Source organism: Corvus brachyrhynchos, unplaced genomic scaffold, assembly GCF_000691975.1.
Source record: "Corvus brachyrhynchos isolate BGI_N302 unplaced genomic scaffold, ASM69197v1 scaffold94, whole genome shotgun sequence".
Classification (NCBI taxonomy): domain Eukaryota; kingdom Metazoa; phylum Chordata; class Aves; order Passeriformes; family Corvidae; genus Corvus; species Corvus brachyrhynchos.
Window position 1 is genome coordinate 2478221 of NW_008238330.1, and position 22097 is coordinate 2500317.

General features: G+C 42.6%; 1 protein-coding gene across 1 annotated transcript in view; it reads right to left on the minus strand.

The window, feature by feature from the left end:
- The window catches only part of EGFR (epidermal growth factor receptor), a 49282-nt gene that overhangs the window by 19035 nt on the left and 8150 nt on the right, over nt 1-22097 (minus strand). Inside the window, exons 6-18 of the mRNA XM_017734641.1 lie at nt 21628-21769; nt 20828-20944; nt 20132-20258; nt 19960-20033; nt 18702-18792; nt 17765-17964; nt 16608-16740; nt 15129-15228; nt 13083-13240; nt 7645-7680; nt 6206-6347; nt 4401-4523; nt 3035-3133 (exon numbers count right to left, since the gene is read on the minus strand). Coding sequence (XP_017590130.1) covers nt 3035-3133; nt 4401-4523; nt 6206-6347; nt 7645-7680; nt 13083-13240; nt 15129-15228; nt 16608-16740; nt 17765-17964; nt 18702-18792; nt 19960-20033; nt 20132-20258; nt 20828-20944; nt 21628-21769 — 1542 coding nt within the window. The remainder of the gene's footprint in view (nt 1-3034; nt 3134-4400; nt 4524-6205; nt 6348-7644; nt 7681-13082; nt 13241-15128; nt 15229-16607; nt 16741-17764; nt 17965-18701; nt 18793-19959; nt 20034-20131; nt 20259-20827; nt 20945-21627; nt 21770-22097) is intronic.

The window sequence follows — 22097 nt, forward strand, 5'->3', positions numbered from 1 at the left end:
ATACCATAGCACTTTACTCATCACCTAGCAAGCGTTCCACAAATGTCACATAGCTCCATAGCTGGTGAGAACTATTATTAAACAAAGCTATTAAGGCAATGACGTTCAAGAAATAAGCAACCCCAATTCTTAAGCAATACTTTCTGGCCTCTGTGTTGTTGCTTAATGTGCCAGCCTAAGCAAAACATGATGTAATGCAGCCTCTTTTGAGGTACTAGTTCTGCATTTGGTACCCTTGTTTTGGAGCCCTTGGGATGAAAAGGACCTCCAAGCAGACAGGTTAAATAGGACCTCCACCAGAACTGGTAAGAGCTCGTCAACCTAATGATGTGGGCACACCATTAAAACATCCCTCTGCCATGGATAGTATTGATTGTGTGGGCTAGCTCAAGGAAAGATAAAGCAGGAACACAATCTGCTATTCAGTTTGGATATATTTGTGGCATCATTTCTTAGAGAATCTTGCAAATTTGTTATCCAATACTCAGACACAAGCAGAGACCAAAACAACTTCATTTCCCTACGCTTCCAAACTGACCCATTGTAATGATGAAGAATGCCTTGCTTCCTGTTGGGATTCAGATCCATATTGTACTCATTTTGGCGGGGCAGGGTGGGGGGAAGACTGCAGAATTGGAGCTGTTCTCACTGCCGATCTGCCACGCAGCCCACATGGGGCTGACCCGGGGGCTGAGCATTGGGATGCCGAAGGAGCAGGGTGGGTGTTTGGGCCACACAGCTTTCGGAGAGTGTCCAAGTGTTGACACCCCCTCTTCCATTTGATACTGCAAAGGAAAATAGGCCACTGCCTCCTCCTCAAAGAGAGCAGAACAGAGCTATTGTGTGGTTGTGGGTCCCTCTAAGTAGCCCAAGACATTAAAGTGGGTCTTTGTTTCAACTGTTTATCTTGGAAATCTCCTCGGGTTTGCTCTGACCTGCTCCAAGTATGCTTGGTATTTAACAACAACCTTCTGAATTAACTCTACCCTAATAAAGTCAGCCAGAGCTTGCCTGGATTATAAGAGCTAAAGCTGCTGTGCTTGTTCTATACCAACTGTGATTCTGTAAGACAAATCATCTTTAATTAGACATTATTATCTTTGAGGTTCCAGTGACCTTGAAAAATTGGTTGTGTAGCAAAAAGTTTTGAGAAGAGCTTTTGGAGTCATCCCTCTGACTTCTTTCACTAGTTTTGTATTTTTTTAAATTTAGTTCTGAAATAAAGAGTTCCACCAACCAAATTACCTAAAAATGAATAGGATTGAAAAAGCAAGAGCTTTTTGTTAAGCATCCTAATTCAAAGGAAAAGATAATGTGGGGATTTGCTACAGAAACTTCTTTTAGAAGAGAAAGTACTTTGATACCACTAAAAAGCACACAGTCCCTGCATCTACTGCCCTGTCCAGTGATCTTGATCTGCTGAAGGAAGGACGAAGCACTGTAGGCTTGTTCACTAAATCTTCCTACAGGGTACATGCCTTCAGGAATTTAATGCAGCTAAGTCCAAAGCATCCTTTGTGAACACTGTGTTATGCTCCTTACCACTGTGAAGAGCAAAATGTGGGGCAGAGCTCAGGGCAGGCAGCTGAGCAGCATCTCCCCCAGCTCCTCAGTGTATGGAATGCCAATGAAGGGAGGGATCACAGGCAGGCGAGGGGCAGGAATGAGGGCCACATAGGTAGGGACCTGGGGAAGGGCTGAGACTTGTCTGGAGTCTAACTAAACTAAAACCAGAATGGGTATTGCTTCCTGTATGGATTCAGAGATGGACCACCTATTCTTTTGCACTGCTGCAATACACCTATCAAATCATATGGTGCATACACACAATCTGCTGAAGCAGAGTAATGTATTGGAACAACACTGTTTATTCAGGGTGACTTGAAAAATCCAGCTTTATTATGGTCAGTAGCACAAGTGGTGGTTTGTTCATAGACATTTCTCCTGAGACATCTCACTACAAGGACAGGCTTTTTGTTAAGATCTTCACCAGCTGCAACAACTGGAGATGAACCTTCCTACCTGAGGTGTCATTTACTGGCCAAAACTGGATTTAAAAAAAAAATTCCTTCTAAATTCAGTCCCTACCAAAATAGAAGTAATTCCACAGTTTTCCCCATGGCTGAAGGATTTGTGTGCTTGATTAACAACACCATCTGTTCCAGACAAACAGGTCCATTTGGGACGTACCAGGGACAGGACAGAATGACAGACAGACACACTTTTGTTGCTTAGGACTGAACCACAGTCCTAAGGGAAATCTGAAGTTACACTGAACTTCTGAGTGCTCCTCTCCTCACTCAGCATTCTCCTTTCCTTGTATAGAAATTTATATATCCTTGGTGCCACATGTTCCATGGCTTTGGATCTAGTTAAGATTTTCATCAATTTCAGGTTCAGGGAACTTCGTATTTAGGACTCTGGCTCACTCACTGTAAACTCAAACATTTATGAACTCCAAAATCAGTATCCCATAGCCTTTCCTCGTGTTTTCTGAAGGGATGAGCTAAATCCAAACAATAAAATAAAAATTCCAAGCTTCTTTCAGAAGGTGAGATAATTTCTTGCATTTTATGGCAGAGAAACCAGACAGCTGGGATTTTTAAATTTTATTTTGGACTTACAGTTAATTTAATCCTATTTAACCAAGCAACTAGCTTATGACAATCCGCAGGACTCATAAACCATTAAGTCTGTTGTTATTTGGCTTAGCTGTACCACCATAATGACAATGAATGCTACAGCTTAAGGCCTGAAACATCAGAAAAAAAAAAAAGAGTTAGTTCTGAATGTATGGTCCTGACCACTCTTTAGGTGCTACTCCATGAGTATAAAATCTGTATTTGGATTGGGTTCATGGGAGACACAAAAGCACTTCACAGACTGGGCTGCAAAGAGCAGTACTTCTAGATGAGGAATTGAGTTTAGGATGCAAAATATTTCTTCCCACACAAAATCCTAAAACCCCTCTAGTTATTAGAGAAGAAAATCCACAGACCACTGACAACTTGAGAAAACAAACATGAAAACTCACATCAAGTATTTCCTTGTTGGCTTTTGGTGATGTAGCCTCTCTCAATTCTTTAATAGCAACAGGAATTTTAACCTTCTCTCCCTCTGGGATCCAAAGTCCCTACCAAAAAGAAGTACAAAGAGTTAGCCAGTCTCATACCTAACGGGTTAATTCTCACAGTTACATATATATTTTACATCTGAGTAGACTTAAATATTCTGAGCAATGGAAAGACATAGCAGACAACAAAAATATGCAAAAAATGTATCTTGTGGGTATTACCAAATTCCTGTTAATGGGCTGGTACTTCTCTTTCAGACACCTCTACCATATTTTTTTGAAAAAACATGTTCATAACTGTCCCTGTGTAAATAGCCCAAGAGTTGCATAAACAGCAACTTCTGTGGGTGGAAATCTAACTAATTAGACCATCGCAGCAACTGCATGTGCAAAACCTTGCCACTTCCAATTTATAAATCATGTGATGAAAATAATTAGCATTTTCTCATTAAAACAAGATGGCATCTATACTGTAAAAATAATCCAGTCCTAAACATATGCAGTGGCAGGGAAGTCTATGTCCAACTGGTGCAGTGCTCTACATCTATAGTGTCAGGAGGCCATTTAGGTGGCAGGTCAGCAGTGTAGCACTGTGAAATCCTGCAGTTTTTACATTCAGCACTGTAACACTGCTGAAATCCCCAGCAGTTCAGGTGCACTTCTTTTTGTGCCCCTGAAGTTCCTAATCATAGCTGGAAGCCTGATTCAGAATATAGAGCTTTATAAAGAGATATAGGAACCTACAGTTACTGGCAAAGCCTGAAACACATATCCTGAATAAAAGGAGGAACACAGAAAAGTGGAACTTGATGAAGAAGAAGCACAAAGGATAAACAAACACCATGAGAAAATGTACCTTGTGAACCTACACAACTAAAGGTGTGCAGACACTTTCACACATCTGAATCAGTTCTAATGAAAGAAGGATTGAAAATTCCAATGAAAGAATGATTGAAAAAGAAGATCCCAGATGACACAGAAAAATGGCTTTGCACTGAGTTAACCAAAGTGCATTTCTTTTCCTCCTTAATATTCACAATAGGATGTATTTGACTGTGCTAATTTTTAAGTGAATGTCTTTATTGTCCAGGTTCAGCGGTATGGCTTTGGCAATGTTTTATGTAAACCTTCTCCTTTTACCCAATTCCTAACAAAACCAATGATGATTGAGTAATCTCTCCACACTTCAACAGACAGATACATGCTATAAAATCTAGTTAAAAAAAAAATTTACACAATGACTGAAGCTCCTAGTTCTTGCTTTGTTTGGGTGGCTTCTGCAGGAGGGAGCAATATGAAAAGGGGAATAGAAACATGGTGATCTTACCTTATAAACAGTGCCAAAAGCTCCAGAGCCTAAAACTTTGACCTTTTTAAATTCTGTCTCCTTTAAAATTCTCAGATGAGCCTGGTTTGGTGCCTCCCCGCTGGGTGTCAGTGGTTCAACAAGCTGGTGCAGAGAGAAGATGATGTTAGAAGGTTACACAGTCTGGAAGGCTGAACACTTTGTGGAAGCAAATAAATCCTTCCTTTAAAATAATGAACATTTGATTCCATGTGAAGTTTTTGGGAGGATACCTCTGCTCTGACTTGCAGGAATAAATACCTGCTCCAAAAATCAAGCACGGAGGGGCAACTGCCATTTTGAAGGAGAATGAAGGAATAGCTCTTCTCAGCCTCTTCTCAAATGGGGGCTTTGACTTCAAAGCCTTGAAACACATGGCATGAAAAATAATGTAATTACCACAGATGCTAAAGGAGATTATTTTTGTTTTGAACTTGTGAATAAATTATGAAAATGTTTAAAATAATGGGCAAGAATCATCTGCAACCTTTCATGTCTGCTCTTGTTTAACTGGATACAATTCCCATGGTACCAGTGGTTCCCCGAGACCACGCAGTGTACAAAAAGCAATTGAAACTCTGACAGTGATTCTTTCCTCAAAAAAAAAAGATGTTGAATTGGCTATTGATTTTTTCAAAATTTTATCTAAGCCTTATTGCAAACAGCAGTAATGCCCTCCAAAGACATTTAACACTTTTATGATGCGTAAGTCAGCTTTTTCCTTAGTTCTTCCCTCTGCTTTTCCTTTGAATAACACCATATTTAGCTAGATTCAATCTGATTTTAGAGGGTCAGCAGGCTCTTTGTTGTGACGAAATATCCTCATTTTGAGGAGTCCAGAGAGTACGATATAAGCTGAGCACAAATTGAACTCTACTATCACAACTGCAGAATACAGCAGTATGTGAAATATTGTTTCGTAGTACAATGGAAAACAGGCCAGCTTGGTTTTTTTTCTTTTTTTTTAAAGGATATTAGCAGCTGACTCTGCAAAGCTGGCAAGTACAGGAAGAAGCTGCAACTGGGATTTTAGCAGAATGTTAAAAACAATTGGCTTATTTATTAGAACTACACTAGAAAGAGAAGGGGGCTAACCACAAAACAGCCATTTCCATCCAGGATTAGGAGTTTTGCTATGTATGAGGTGTCCAGAGGGTGATGCTGTAATGCACTCAAAGCCATGCAAAAACAAAAAAAGCAGTGTAGAAACCTTGTTCATGCACAACAGGGTAAACCATTCACTTTGATGGCTTTGTGGGCTTTTTGTGCTAAAAACAAACCAAAGACAAGATTTAAACACACTTCCTTAATTTCTTTCCCTCCTCTCCTTTTTTTCCACAGGATCAGGCACACACACCTGATCAAGGGGGTAAAATTTTCAGAAGCACCCCAAGCTGCCACAGGAGGCTCAAGGCTTGTCTGGAGGGACACAAAATGTGAGGCTGAAGGTCTACACAGCAAGGTAGTATGGATCAGCAAACACATTGCACTTGACCCTGAAGGTGTAGTTTTTTTCTGAGTAGACAATCTCAATGACTTTCCTTGGGATTGAGACATCCAAATCCCTTAATTCTTTTGAAAATTATATGCAGAGGGATCAGATTTGAGATTAAGTGAGAAGATGTTAGGTGTACACCTCCCCTTTCCTGAGTAGCATGGCAGCTGCTGCATTTTCCATTCCCAGGGACTGCTGAGTTACAAGGCAGATGCAGGGTGCTTTAATCATCTGGTATGAGGAGAAGGGCATCCACTGCCCCAGATGAAGCAGACGTGCTGGCAGCACTCACCTCCCTCTCCTGCAGCAGCCGGCGCAGGGTCCGCTTTCTGACGATGTGGCGTCTCCGCAGGTACAGGCCGATGCCCAGGCCCACCACCACCAGGCACAGGAGACCTCCAACAACACCGGCTGCGATTGAGGGGATCTTGGAGCTGCAACACAGGAGGGGATGCAAGAAAGAGAAAAAAATTTCTTAGGTGTAAGATTTTAGAGAATCCCTACAGAGGTTGCAGGAAGCCTTAGGTTTTGATCGAACACACACACTGGGCACCCACATTACAGATTTCTTGGGCACCTGTATTTTTAAGGGCCTCATCCAGTAATCTGTTCAAAGTGGTGCTTAATTTCCATCTGGGCTTAAACCACAAGTCTTCATTCTTCCCTCAAACTCACAAATGGAACTGATCCTCATAACTTAAGCAAGGGGATTTCTCCTCCTTCCAACAAACCCACCAAGCGCATGAGCATCAGATCTGTGAAGCCTTTGTGTGCCAGCTGTGGGCAGCCCACATGTGATCAGAGACATGAAGCATGTGGAGAGAAGGCCTGTCAGGAACATAGACACAGTTGTGATACCAGCAACGCAGCTGACATCCCCTCATTATTTGGGGAGGCATGCTGTAAGGGTCACAGTGAACGTCAGATCATCTGTCTTCCTTACAAGTACAAATGTCTGAAGCCAGGTATTGTGTACCATCCCCACTGTACATACGGATTGCTGCCTCTTTATTAGAGCCTGAGTAATTGCAAATTTAAGGTGAAAAGAAAAACCTGATTTCCAAGGTTGTTTTTTGGTCTGTACTTAAAAGATTCTTCCCAGCATTTTTCGAAGTTGCCCCAGGGATTTCTATTAAATGCAGTCACTTTTTAACAGTACTTCTAGGCTGAATTTGTCTTGCCATGGCATGACTTTGTGGCCAGAAATGAAATCCCTCTCTCTCAGTCCGAGAAGACTGTTTGTTTGTTGCATGACCTTGAGCACATCATGAAGCCAAACAGTGTGATACAAGATCTAGTGTGAGTGTGACAAATGAGCATCCATCTGGGCGCACAGTATTTGGATATGGACAGATCACAGGGCTGGAAAAGACCCTCTGCATCTCTGAGTCTCCTGTAACAGAGGTGACTATATCAGTCCTAAACATATCTCTCTCTGCCCTTAATCCTTTCTTTTTCAATCCCCTCCTTTTATTCTTCAGTAACAGATCCCTGGTCTCACCTTGACAAAAACTGTAGGCAGAACAAGATTTTGAAGTCTTGTGCCAGTAGCAATATTTCTCAGTTCTTTAAACCATTTTTATAGGTCTGAGCCTGCTCTAATCTGTCACTTCCCCATAAAGAGCTGAAGACTTAACTTTAGTCCCAGCCCTGCAGTGTCCAGTGAGGAAATGTAAACACACACGCATTCTTTCCAGCTCTGCCATTAATTGTAGCAGATGAAATACTCACCCATTTGGACAGCCTTCAAGACCTGGCCCTTTGCACCTGTAAAAACAAATGAATGTTACAAATATAGTAGCTCTGGCCTACATACTTCTGTAATTCCAACTAAGAGTGCTACTGATTGAAAAGTCTGTGTTTCAGAGCAGTCCAAGTGTTAACACAGGAATTTATAATAGTCATACACTCCATTAAATATCAGTCAGCAACAACCTTGCTCCAAAATCTTTTATCTAGAGAAATAGCCATGCTGCATGCTTAGTTTAAAGAATGTTTTAAAACAACATTTTAGCATGTGGTAGAAGTGGGGGAGGACACAGATACACAAAATTCATGGATTCTGTGGCTCTGTGCAGAGCCCGGGGCTGACCATGGAGGACAGACATAGCCTCCTGCTCGTACAAGGACACAAATATACGTGGAAACATGTCATTGCAGACCCTTCTGCCTACTCCTTGTTTCCTGATAAGGTAAAGGTTTTAATTTCTACACTTTCTATTGCAATGGAAAACTTGGGTAGCAGATACATCCCATCAAAAAATGGGATTTGACAGCACTCTCTCTGGCTGTAGTTTGTTGGCATGTGTCCATGATATTTTTCCTTTAGAATCCAAAGTCTTATGTTACTGGTAATGTAAACAGGTATAACAGTTATCCAGAGAGCCAGGAACTGTACTAGCAAGTCATTCACCCTCCATTCGAGTTTAAAATGCTCAGAATTTTGGCAGTGCAGTGCAAAACCAACACAGATGAAAACACAGGGACTGAGTTCACTTGATGGTCTAATGAGTGTGAGAGGCACAGTGCATTCCCCGAGTGCTGCTGGGCTATGAGATGGATGCTCTTCATGGGAATTGTGGTCTTTGTGGTGTCTACTGAGGAAGGACAGTATTTCAGAGAGAGTGACATCACCTCTGGAAAACAGAGCACAGGAAGGAGTAAAGTCCAGTTTGTGGTATCTGCTCCCTGTGCTGACTTAAAGAAAATGGATCATCCCAAAACAGTTCCAGAGGAGGTCAAGTAGGGGGTAAGGAGTGAGCCCATGCCAGGAAAACTCTGGAATCCCTCTTACTGAGAGGAGGAACCAGAAGAATTTCAAAACGCCAGGTAGAGTTGCAGATCTTCTCTCGTAACTTGGTCTGGGCCTGGGGAAGGAAGAGGTGAAGCAACTACTCATTTTACTGGGATTTTGTTTGTTTGTTTGTTTGTTTTCATTACTTGGATCTTCCCTCATGTATTTGCCTTGTTTCTGGGCCAACACAGCGCTCCAAGACCCAGCATCTGGAAGGTCTTGTAAGTTCACTGGACTCCCATGCAAGAATGTGCATCCTGGTGTCCTAGACATGCTGGAAGTGCTGTGCATACCAATCCCTGGATTCTGGATCCTCAGCCTGGTTAGCTTTCCTATCTGCATACAGCTTGCTTTGTTTGCTCAGTTGTAAAACTAAGCACAGAGAGGCTGCACATGCAGAGCAGATTCTTAAGCAGACCATTGCTTAGGGTCATAGGAGGCAGTCTTGCCCTGGGCTTCTCTCTTCGGGTGTTCAATGGAAAACTGATCTTGGACTCCAGACCTCATCCAGTCATGCTCTACCACCTGGATATAAATTTCTAAGGCAACAAAGCATGTGCAGCTGCTCTTGATAAGAATATGAAATTAGAAGACCTCACCTAATTTCAGAATATGACTATTGTCCCTCAAAATATCTCTCCCTCAAAAATCTGGTTTGCCATGCTATTTTATGATGACAAGTTCTCTACGTGCTTCCTAACAGCAAACAAAACTGGCTGAGGGGGTTGAATCTACAGTCTGAGGAATGACCGACCAGTTCTTCTCTTACACATCGAAGCAGAGGCAGGAGAAATGTAGATTTTTATCAGTCCCCTTCCCTTTCCCACACAAATCCATCAACAGCAAGTCTGGTGGGAAAAAGTAAAAGGTGTTTGGGAAGAAATAGAGAGTTCAGCTTGTGCTTTTCAAATCCCACTTGGTTTTTTGATTAATTTCACAAGTCAGAGAAGAAACAAAGCCCGTACGAATTATCCCTCCAGGACTATATATAACTATATTTGTTAATGTGGAATTTTATGATGACACCCAACATCAGTAACCCAGATTTTATGGAATCTAAACAATCACGTTTTCCATTCCTGAGTCATTTTTCTTCTGCTTACAGAAACCAAAATGACAAATGTGGCCTTATGTTATGAAGTACCTTAAGATCTTATGGATATGTTAGATGAATATAACAGCAGTGGTAGTCTTTGATATATTTCTCTACTTACTGGAAAATTAGTTCTGTGTACAGTTCCTGAAAACTACTTCATCCTGAATTCAGCATTTTACCTGTCTATGTAAATATTACTTGTCCCAGTGCAGACACAGCTATTTATTTCCTAAATCCATCAAGATTTTAACAACTTTCTCCTCAACCCATAGTTCCTAACTTGATAGAATGCAGTCAATTGTTATGATTAATGGCCTTTCAGAGGGGTCTCACATATAACAGCCTAAGTTACTTCACAATCATAAAAGAAATGGAAAATAATTTCTAAACCTTTTTAAACTTTTCAAAGATTTTACTTCATCCTTTCTTTCTAATTAACCTTCCAAGTGTGACAAAGGCATAGAATTTGTGCTGTGGCTCTGCAGCCTTCTCTCTCAGACCCACTTGTTCACTTTCTCATCTCCCCCAAAAATCCCTTAGCATTTAAAATGAAGACTGCTGAGACACAGAGTGTTGATAGCAACTGTGGATGGAGGCAGGATGTGTCAGCTAGTGGTACTGGCTACAGTGGTGGCTTCTCTCCTTGCTTATCCACCTCAGTGGCTGAGTGTAATTCCTATACTCTGTGAGACTGCCAGGGAAAATCAAATGCTTCAACATTGACCAGATTAATTAAGATCGTGAGTGTCATTAATTGATGAACATATAAATGGGGTAATTCCAGGGCTTTTGAGATGTTGCTTTCTTTATTGTAGCATATATTCTCAGCTGTACCAGAGGCAGGGCAAAAGGAAGCTTGTGTACAAAATCCCCATGAGAATACAGAAGAATTGGGAGAGAAGGGGTCTTTTGGGCCAAGCAGGAGAAACCATTCTTCATTCTATTTACTAATGAAGGCTGAAAAATGGACTCAGCAAAGAAAATGAGACTCGAAGGGATTCTTCTTGGCATTACAAAAGAAGCAATGAATGACCCGTACGCACACCTAAAGCAAAAAAATGAAGTGCATGACAAAACTCAGCTGGGAAGAGAAGTCTTTTACTTGAAGCTTCTTCAAATAAGGAAAACAGAGAGAGATCCTGGGAACCCTTACTTGCATGACTACTGAAGTCAGCACACTTAATCATGCTGATAAGATTTTGTGGGCTCTACCCGTGAAATTGGACAGGGACAGAAATGAAGTTGTTGTTTCTTGTCATGCAGAAATTGCTGAGACTGTGGTTTCTAAGGATGCAAAAGCTTTGTGAGACAGATGTTTTCCACCCACTGCTGAACAGATCCATTCCCAAAGCAAAACGAGGGAAAGGCATGAAGAGAAATGGCATTGCTGATGGATTGCCTTCAGAGGGACAATGCTGTGCCATACTGCATGTTCCTATATTATAACCTTGACACTGGCTCCCTACTTATCCATGGCCACAGATGTCCCATCTGTGTAGCAAAAATAGCAACATTACCTCCTTCTAGCTCTCTTGAGCCCTTCAGGGATACAGCCTATTTCATCTGCCACATTTGGACAGCAACTCGAATCGGGCTATTGAGCAAGTTCACAATGTAACTGATGCTAACTCAGCCCAGTTCCATCATTTGAAAGATGAAATTGATACTACTTTTTATGTTCTGCCTTAATAACACAGGGCCAAATGCACTGAGGCATATGTTGGGTAGCCCTCACTTAAAAAAATTCTTCTTACTGTAACCTCATCTCCTGCCTGACTCTTGTGGTTCCCCCACCCACTGCTAAAGCCAGGCAGGAATTGACTTCTCTGATCAATTCTGCTTGGGGAACCTGCTTGTGCATTAAGAGCCACCGTGTGGCTCGTTTTACATCCCTGTCTGGCAAATTATGTTCTCCAAGTCTGCGTTCGAGCCTAGTGTTTGATCTTACTACTGAGGCTGCACAGTGAAAAAAAGCCTTGTCCAGATGTGGTCACTTAATACACTATTCTGCCAATCAGCTGCATTTCCATGTGGCCAGTTAGAAGGAGGATATTGGATCACTCTGGCCAGTTCATATTAGTAGGGACTTCTGAGGTCATTAATAAAGAGCAAACTTATTAAGATCCCTTTTCAGCCGAGAAAATTTGTTCTTAGGCCTGCAGTGGGAAGCCCTGATAAACCTTGTCTGTGACTATAGCAAAACCAGTGGGCATCGCTGTAAATTGTGGCAAATCCACCAGGTTGGTATAACTACCATCTGAGAACTGTTGCACTGAATTTCACCACAAGCACTACAAAGGGCTGTTACTTGCTGATTCCACCCTTCATCTCCTTTTTTCCATGAAGGTGGGGAACCGGCAGCTGGATTAATAATTAATAATTAATGTACCATGTGATGGTTGGTCTGAATATGTTACAACTCCTCTCTTGCAACACTTATTACAGGCATATTATAGAATGATTTTGGATCAGACAGACCTGCAAGGTAAAAAGCAGAGGGCTGTCAAAGAAAATACACCAAACATGGGCTGGCTTTTTGCTCTGAAAGCATCACAGTACAATAACCAACTCTCAAACCCTAAAACCTCTTCCTGTGCATTCCATGTCCTTTGTAGGTTGGAAATCAGGACAGAGACAATTATTACTTGTGATGTAGGTTAAACAGATCAATTCACAGCTTGTTACAGGTTGCAGTTTAAGCATGTCCCCAAATGAGGACAAAAATGGCTCGTATAGATTGGGTTTACTCTGATGCCTGTTAATAAAACCACACTCACAAGGCTTTAAACTCAGACCGAGTGCTAGTATATGGAAAGAAGGAATAAAAGAAAATCCCTGTGTTATCCCACTTGGATTTCCCTCCTGAAAGTTGAAAGGTGCAGAGAAAAATGGGCCCTGGGAACCCAGTATCCACCAGATGTCACTGATGTTCCTCTCAAAACCAGAGGACACAGCAACAAGCGAGGTGGGAAAAAAAAGGTGCATCACTGGTGCATGAGTCCTGTAAAATTCGTTCTCCAGTTATCAAACAATCCTGTTTCAAACTCCTTAAGCAATTTATTTTCTTTCCTTCTGCATAAAGACAAAGTACCACTGACCTTTTCCTACTTATAAAGTCTGCCACACTCTGCAGTGTGTCCTCCTGACCTCTCTTGCTCCCTGCTAGTTCTTCTTCTCAGTGGTTTGACATGGGACCATCAGGAAGAGAAAGAGCTCGAGACAAGCTGTTTCTCCATTTCTTTTCTTCCCTGTCTCCATTCAGTCCCAGGTTTTACTCACCCCCGGGTGCAGTTTGGATGGCAGAGCTGGCAAACATTATTCCCATCGGCATATTTCCAGACGAGGGTGTCATTCTCTCCCAGAACCCCTGCTGGGCAGGATTTCACACAGTGTGGGCCATCGATAAAATGGGCACACTTCATGCAATTGTCAGGACCCTGCAGAGAGAAACAACTTGTTTACGATGCCCTTACATCAGCCTATTCAAAAGGAAATTCAGAAGATGCCTTCCACTGCTGGAAGTTTTCAGCATCATCTGGTTTTATTACCTTGCTACCTGATATTCTTGCAAGTAATTACTCTTGTAGGATGGACCACACAAAGGCATTTCCTGCTGCTTTAAGCCAATGTTTTCTTGCATTACATTGTTGTTTCTTTTTTCCCTCTGCCTTCTGTCCAGTTGGAAAACTTGTGTTTTGCATTTTAAATGGGGAATAATTTAATGACACCCTGATAAGGGGTTAGCTGAAAAGCAGACAGCTTGGCTGCTACCTGGTGCAATCTACTGTCACACAATTTAAAATAGGGGACCTGGCCCTGCTGACACCCCTCTGAAATACTGGCATCAAATCATTATTTTTCTGGTTTCTCAGCACAGGTTCTTTCCTCTGGTAAGGAGAAGCATAGGATGATGGAGGCAACCCAAGGAGTCCATGCAATTTTTGTTTTCCACTTTGAAAAACACTTAGTTTGTATTTAAAGGCATTGCCTTTGGCCATTTTTGGCAGAACTGTTTTTATTAAGACTCTACCAGCACCATGAATGACCTAAATATTTTAAAGCAGAGGAACCAGCAATTGTGGGTCAAATTCTACTATGGAGAAAAAACAGACCAGATCCACAGTGCTGGTTGCAGTGGGACTACAGTAAGACACGCTATAGGAAGATTATTTTAATCACTGTAATGTCTAAGGGCCACTATAATAGACTGATTACTAGATGCTAGGCAAATATGGAACAGGGGGTCACTGCCTGAAGGAGTTCATAATGTAAATAACATCCCTGAGGCCATGGTGCTAGGAGGGAGGATGGAAATGCTTCACATTACTGAGCAGTGACTCTTCAAACTGATGATGGGTGTCCTTGTTCTCGCCAGGACAGGGTTAATTTTTGCAGTAGCCAGAAGGGGCGTGGCTAGGACATAGGGGTTATTCTACACCATCCCATGTCATTGCCAGGGGTAGGGGAAAGGAGTCTCTTCTGGGGAGAAAGGGTTTCTTCTAGTTGAGCATGCATGGTAGAGGGAACAGTGGGGCAATGCTAGTTTCAAGCAATCACATGTGAGTCTTTCACCTTTCTTGTACACTGTTATTAATGTTGTTGCTGTTACTATTCCCCTTCTTATCTCATTGCTGTTTCCAGTAAATTGTTCTTATCTCAGCCCATGATTTAAACCTCTTATGCCTCCAATTCTCCTCTCCAGCCTGCCACAGGGGAAAGGGGGGAGAGAGGGAGTGCGTGCCTTGTGAGAGAGAGTCTTTGGAGAGTCTCAGTGAGAGTACCAAATTGGGGAGTACCATTCCTAGACTGCAACAATGGGCAGTCAATGGGCAGTCAAACACTCAGAGGCTGCAGGGGGTGGCAAGAGGTGTTTAAAGAGTTGGGTTAAATATCACAGAGGTGCACCTGTGATGGAAGCAGGAGATTTGATCTCCCAAAAACAAAAAAAAAAGAATTGGACTTTTGCAATTAAGATATGAGTCCGAGCTAACATGTTCACACCAACTTGGAAGCTGAGTAGCTACATGTTACTCAAATGTTTGCCATGTTTGCCACAGTAAGTTTTTTTTTTTTCTGTAAAAATACAAAAAAATATTAAAGACTCTACAATGTCTGTGACTGTGGATTACATGTCACAAAAATAAAACTAACACCCTGAGGTTTCCTATCCTGCTCCCTTGCCCCAAGATCTTGACTTCTAACCACCCCCATCTCTGCTCCACCTCAGACAGGGTTAATATGAGACCTCAGGATTATCTGAACATGGGAAAAACATATTAATAAATGATTTAAGGCTCAGGTTTGCTAAGATGAGTCTGCTCTTACAGGTCCAGTGCAGGTTGCATTGTACATGGTGGAGTTTTGCACCAGGCACTCAGGGTGGCAGGGGAGGCACTTGGAGTCCTTTTCAAACTCTCTTGGCTCCCTGGAAAACAACAACAAAAAAAACCAGAAATAATTAAACCTCAGGCTGAACAGCAAGTAATAAACCGTGGTCTTCTCTCCTTTTCCAGACTTTTCCACGTTAAATTGAGATGATGATGGTGCTGAGACAAGAGGAGGGACCCTCTTGGCTACACCAGTAGCACTTGCTCAGTGCAACCAGGAGGACGTAAGAGTAAGGGAAATTTGGTTGGCAGTGAAACACATGGCACTCCAGATTGCACACTACAAATTAGTTTACTTTCCCTTTTAAGCTAATGTCACAGAATACTCACAACCATTCTAGAGGCTTTTAAATGGTAGTGATGCAAAGAGATCAGCAAAAACAGTTCAAGTGATTCCAAGGCTACAAATAATAATTAGGAAAGTTAAACAGCAAGGCACTGATAATTAAATTCATGTCCTCTCTACAACACACAATGAATCATTAAAATATGAAAGTTGGGAACAGATGGTTTCAATAGCAATAAAGCTGTTCCACTTCAAGTAATGGTGTTATTAATTAAACTAAATCTTCCCATCATTTGACACAAAAAAATGCCCCGATCTGCCCTTCAGGTTATAATAGCTGCTAGAGGGAATTCACTTTAAAAAAAAGACAGCTGTTAAATGGCAAGCCACTAGAGAAATACAAACATCAGAGGCATTAGCACCCTGACAAGTACTTGCTTAAAACTCAGGAGCTTTAAAAGTCAAACTTTGAAAGATTTACTGAAAAATCCCTGTAATTTTGCTGCTAGATATGCCTTTTCCACCTACATCACCTGTTGAATTGACACACAAGGCAGCAGTATTTTTCCCATGTCCTGAGTGAGGCTGAAGCAGTAATTTTGCTTGAAATTGCTGCTCTCAGCGATTTTTGGATGAAAATTCCTTCTGCCTTGACTGCAATTTTGCGAACTGCAAGGCTCATCTGAGCAAATATAAGAATCCCTTTGCAGTAAGGAAGTCTACCAAGCAGCAAAGCCCTGGCTCTGGGTATGACTGAGCTCCCAGAGACTCTAAATGTCTCTGGCTCTCACCCATGACATGACAGTCACAGCTTGGGCTTTAAACTCCTTTCTTCCTTATGGGAAGGAATCCCAAGGCTTAGCCTGCTTGGGCCTCCAGATAGTCTGCTTGTGGGCTTAAGGGGATGTTTTCTTAGCAGTCACCGTGTCAGGAGCAAACTCCTAAGCAATTCTGAATAGGGAAGGAGAGGTACCTCAGCTAGGTACTGTGTTCACACAACATCTCTGCAAAGCTGGGGAAATCCCATGTAACCAGAGACCCAGTTTCTTGCTCTCTTTCTAGCTACAACACATTTTAAAAACCAAAACCCCCATACCATCACCAAAACCTAAAGCACCTGAGACACCTTACCCTTGCAGGATGTTGCACTGTTTCACACATTCCTTCTGGCGATCAAAAAACCTGCAGGAGAAGCAGTGGAAGGGCCCTGGGCCCCAGCAGCCTACGTCTGAGCACAGGGGGTCGCAAACATGCTTGGCAGCAGCTGAGAGAGAGACAAGAAAAGACATGAATGTCAAGGCAAGAGAGAGGTCAGACTCTCCATCCTCACTCCATCTGACCAACCAGTTTCCCCAACCTGTTCCAAAACAGATGTGAATGGTTCTGATAGTGTGGGAGAAGAGTAATCATGCTTTTTTAAATCCCAAAGCCTGAAATCTGAAATCTGACTTCTGGCCATTCAAAATAAGAATGAGCTCCTCTGTGACAACTTAATTGATGTATAATAAAGTTAAATCAGGCTGAGAGAGCTGGGGTTTTCCACCCTGGGGAAGAGACAGCTCTGGAGAAACCTTATTGGCGTTTTTTTGTACTTAAAAGGCACTTATAACAACGTTTTAAGGTCTGTAGTGACAGGACAAGGGGAAATGCTTTTAAACTGAAAAAGTAGATTTATGGGTATAATGAAGTTACAATGGGTGGTGAGACACTGGCAGGAGTTACATAGGGAATTGGTGGATGCTTAATCCCTGAAAGTTCAAGGTCAGATTGGATGAGGCCCTGAGCAACCCGGTCTAGTGAAAGACATCACTGCCCAGAGCAGGGAGGTTAGCCTACATGACCTTTAAAGGTCACTTCTCACCCAAACTATTCTGTATTTCTATGATAAATTTCTAAAATACAACAAATTCATATTCTGCAAAAAGAAATAATTAGATTTTGGCCCAGGGACCAGTGCAGTCAATAGCAGTATGGCTGAACAACAGTTTTGACCTTGTCAAAAAAGGCCAATGTTAGGAGTTAGCTTTTGTGTCCTTCAACTGACGTGGCTTCGCTATGCTCATAGTAGTGAAGAAGCTCCTAATCTGTTGGACATCACGAAGTCCACATTTTGGAGGGAAGAAAAGAAAATCCCACTCTTCCCTTACCACCTTCATTAAAGCAGTATCACTGATGAATTTTGCAGCCAGAGGAACAGGGAGAAAAAAGCCTTGCTTGAATTATGGAAAGCTTATTCTTGCATTTCAGCATGAGTTTTGGTGGGGAGCAGGAATACAGCCCTGACTTACCACACTCATTTTTATTTCTATTCTGCAAAATCTTTGTTTTCTGGCTCTCAGTTGCAAACAGGCTGTGCCAGTCCATGGTGTCAGCATAGCAGAGGTTCTTGTTCCTCATAATGGCAACATCTCCATCACTTATTTCCTTGAGGGAGCGCAGCCCTAAGGACTGTATTTTCAAGTTAACAACGGCGAGGGAATACTGGCCACTAAAATGGAGATGGACAAATAGAAAAAACATGCAAGAAAGGTAATTAGTAAGAGGGGTTTACTCAGCATGTTTTTCTTTTAGTTGTCAAATGTGTGTTGCTGTGAACTGCATTTTCTTCAAGCAAGATTCTGCTCAGCCCTCTAAACTTAATGCCTCATACATGAAATGCCTATTATGTAACAACTGCAATACTCAAATCTGGTTTTGCAAGGGTTTTTTAAGCTAAAGCTGGCAGGACACACATGTTCTGACAAGTAAATGATGTGGAACAATGGTTTCAGGTAAAGCAGCTATTATTTTGTGCTTGTCCACCAAGTCATTCTTCCTCTTGGGGCAAGCCTAGGAGGGCACTGGAAACATTGCTGCTGTCCGCACTGCTTGGCAGCCTCCATCCATGACTGCTCAGCTACCTCAAATCCCACTGTGCTTCTGATCACATTGTAACTTACCCCAGATTGTAAAGAGCACTTTCTGTCCTGCTCGTGCTTCCAGGATGGGTCCTGAAAGCAGGTTCAAGGCTGCCCTCCACACATGGCACAGAGGTGAGGGTCTTTACTCCCAGGGCACATTATCTACACTACAGAGATGGTGCTCTACTCCTTGCAGGGTTTGCCCCATTATGCATCAGTTTTGGGACACATGAGTCTCACACTGCCTGCAACGTTGGTGTGCTCAGACAAGAGCAGCTCGAAACAGCGTTTCTCTTAGAGTCGCTGTGGCACATGATTTACTTACTGTTGCTTTGTTCTGCCTCGTATAATCTCCAGATTTTCGAAAGCATAGAGATCAGTAGCATTCTCAGGCCAGGCTTGAATCAACAAAAATCCTGAAAGAGGAAAAGAAGATTAAAAAATAATCATAATGGAAATAAACTCACCATTAGTACTGACAGCAGAACCTTCTCCTGTAGCAAATCCTGCACCAGGAGAAGGCGCTTGTGCTTTCCCTGTGCTTATCTGAAGGATCTCAAAGTCTACCATGACATTTTAGGGAGCAAGGAGGTATTTCTAAATCTAGTTTTATAAACAGTTTACTTCTCAGCCCACCACAAGGGCTTAGGAACGTAACAGAGTGTGTCGGTGAGCCACACATCCTGCCACACAGAGTCACCAGCAATGACGGCTCTTGCCAGTAGATACCCTGGCTGAGGGGCTGCAGGCTCTGGGCCTGTGGGAGAAAGGCAGCACTATCCCATTTTTCAGCTGACCTCAGGGAAGAGGAAAACTGAAAAGCAGGAACAGAGGAGAATAGCTACTTGTAGTGGTTTTGCTGAGGCAAGCAGAATTCCCCACTCAGCTGAGGTGTTCGGGAGGAAGGGGAAAATTTGGAAATTGCAGGCTGCTGTATGAAGCTCTGCAATTAGTCATTGCTACCCTGAAGGGAACCACAAAGGTGAGAGAGAAAGAAAAGGAGAACTGGAGTCATGTCTGTAGACCCAGCCCTGATGTTACATTCATTTCATAATGGGCTGAGCACAATTACTTTTAATTGATACTTGGTGCAAGACAGTGGCTGAGTGCTCCGCTGGCTGCTTTGTGCTAATGGAGACACGTTCACCCCAAGGAAGAGCTCTTCAGGCTGGAGAGGGTGTCTCCGTAAGGATGACGCAAGCCACTGAGCACGCTTCCCTAAGGAGCTGCTGAAAGGTTTCCCACAAATAGAAACACACTTGGCTTTTTTTAGCCGGAGTGGCACGCCTCTGCATCACCACATGCTTCTTGGGTGGCTGAGGATCTCCACTGCTTTTACTCTTCTCTAGGAAGGGATGTTCTGGCCAAACCACACACCTTGGATGGAAGACCAGTACGGGTTATGTGGGCGTAATGCTGGCAAGGTGCTGCTGACCACCTTGGTTAGGAGTGACCCTTGGTAGCTCAGAGACAAGAAACACTCTGCATGCACTTCTCTTCACGTGCTTAAAAAATTTCCTTCCTCCTTTGTGTTTTTGGCAGTATCAGTCAAAAAATACCTCAGCTTAAAACTCACTGCTAACCTGATATTTCTTTGACTGTTTTGAAGACCTCCAACTTCTTGGGGTCCAAAGGTAGGGTCTTCGTGAAGGCATCACTGAAACAAACAGAATGAGAAATTGGGAAAAGAACAGCTTAGCCTGGATTTTCTCTAGCCCTTCTCTTTCAGTGCTTAATGGCCAGCAGGTAACTCACCCTAGAAATGCAACTGGGAGAATGCTGACGTCCCCGTTGATCTTGGTACAGTTTTTAAAGGAGTCGATATTTGTGGCATTTATAGAGAGGATCCCTTTAAGGTCACCTATTCCAATGCCATTGCATACTGTTAAAGGAGAGATATAAAAGTTAGGGGGGACAAAAGTGAAGCCCAGTCTCGTGGAAGGGTAGAAACATGGAAGTGCCATGAGTTCAGAAAGCATTCCCTAACGTCAAACCTACCACTCTAAGGTGAGTTTCATAGATCTTTTGCCTATTTTTGCTTTTCAGAAGGTGCCACAGGATAACTGCTTCCTGCTTGCCCAGCTGTGCAGCTCTGGTCTGAGCATGTCTGCACACAGGCTCTGGCATATTCCCTCCTCTCCCTGTCCCATTTCCATTCCCATTGATGAGACACCAGCAAGGGCAAATGGAGAAGGCTGACGTGCAAGATATACATGCACACAACACACAGTTTATCTACTGTACTTGTGGTGTACCCCATCTAGAGAGCATGCTCCACAGCCATGTTTCCTGCTCAAACCACTTGTCATATCTCCAAAATATCACTGGATCCGATTTATATTGAATTTGCACTTAACTAAGATCAGAACTAAGATCAGAACTCCCTGCACTTTTTCTAGTAAGCTCTCAATCATCTCAAAGCCTTACTGGTTTATTCTATGCTTTTTATACCTTTGCTGCACAGCCCATCACACTTTTTACACTTCCGAACACCGTTTTCTTCCACTTCGTAAGTATCAGCATTGCATGAGCGAACACAGGAGCCGTGGTCTGTCACCACATAGTTGTCTGGAAAAAAAAAAGGATGCAAAGGTGACTGAAATACAAGAGGGATGCTTTGGGGGCCAGACAAGCACTTCAATACTCTTAAGGAAAAGGGGGTTCGAGCTTTTGGCACACTCAGGAAAGTACAGGCATTAACTACGAGTAGTCACAAACATAATTTGAAGATAGATTGACATACAGCACTATCACCATTTTACAGAGAGGGGAGTGGTCACAGAAGGATAACACAACATTCAAGCTTGATGGATTACAAAAATACAGAAATGAAACATCAAGAAAGGAAAAGCAAGCATCTGTAGAGAAAACAATGATCACAGGCCTTGAGAGGGAGTGTTAAAACCAATTACTTTTAACAGTCCTACTTAAGAACCAGTTAAGAGTTGATAATGCTTTGGTAATCCATAGGATTGATCCCATATAGCCATTGTTCTAATGGTTTTTAGAAGATGCCTTTCTCTTCACCAAGAGAAAAATTTTCAGAAGTCAAAATGCAAAGATTAAAATCACACAAGGTGATGGATGCAGACTAAAGAGGCCCACTTTGTGACCTGTTCTCAGTTCCCACAGAAGCCAAAGAGAACAAGTGCTCTTTCACCTGGCCACAACACAGAGGGATGACACAGGACTCTTCCCACTTTTCTCCAACCCCCCACCTCCTCTGGGGCTGCAACCTGAAATGAACTTACGTGGACATTCCTTCACACAAGTGGCTCCAAAGCTGTATTTTCCTTCAGGGTTCACATCCATCTGGTAAGTGGTGGGGTTATACAGGACCAAGGGGGGACATGTATCCTTGCAAGTAGCATCATCCCGAAACTTGCGGCATGCCTGTCATTGAACAACAGCACCCATTAAACTGCCTTCTCCTTAAAATGTGAGAGTGACTTTACATTAGGTCTTTAAAACACTCCGATGGCCTCATCTGCTTCCTGCTTAGCTCTAATGGAAACCCCAAGTGGCTACAGGGATGGTCTTTCAGGCTTTGAAGGTGAAAGGTTGCTTCAGGTGGGGCAATGGAGTTTAATTTTTTTTAAAAACACACCATGAGCTTTTCTTTTTCTTAACAAGAAACCTTGGCACTCCGGTGGAGAGCTGCTGGGATTCACGTGGGAACAGGAGCAAATCTGCATGCATTAGACAGAAAAATTTTCCCTAC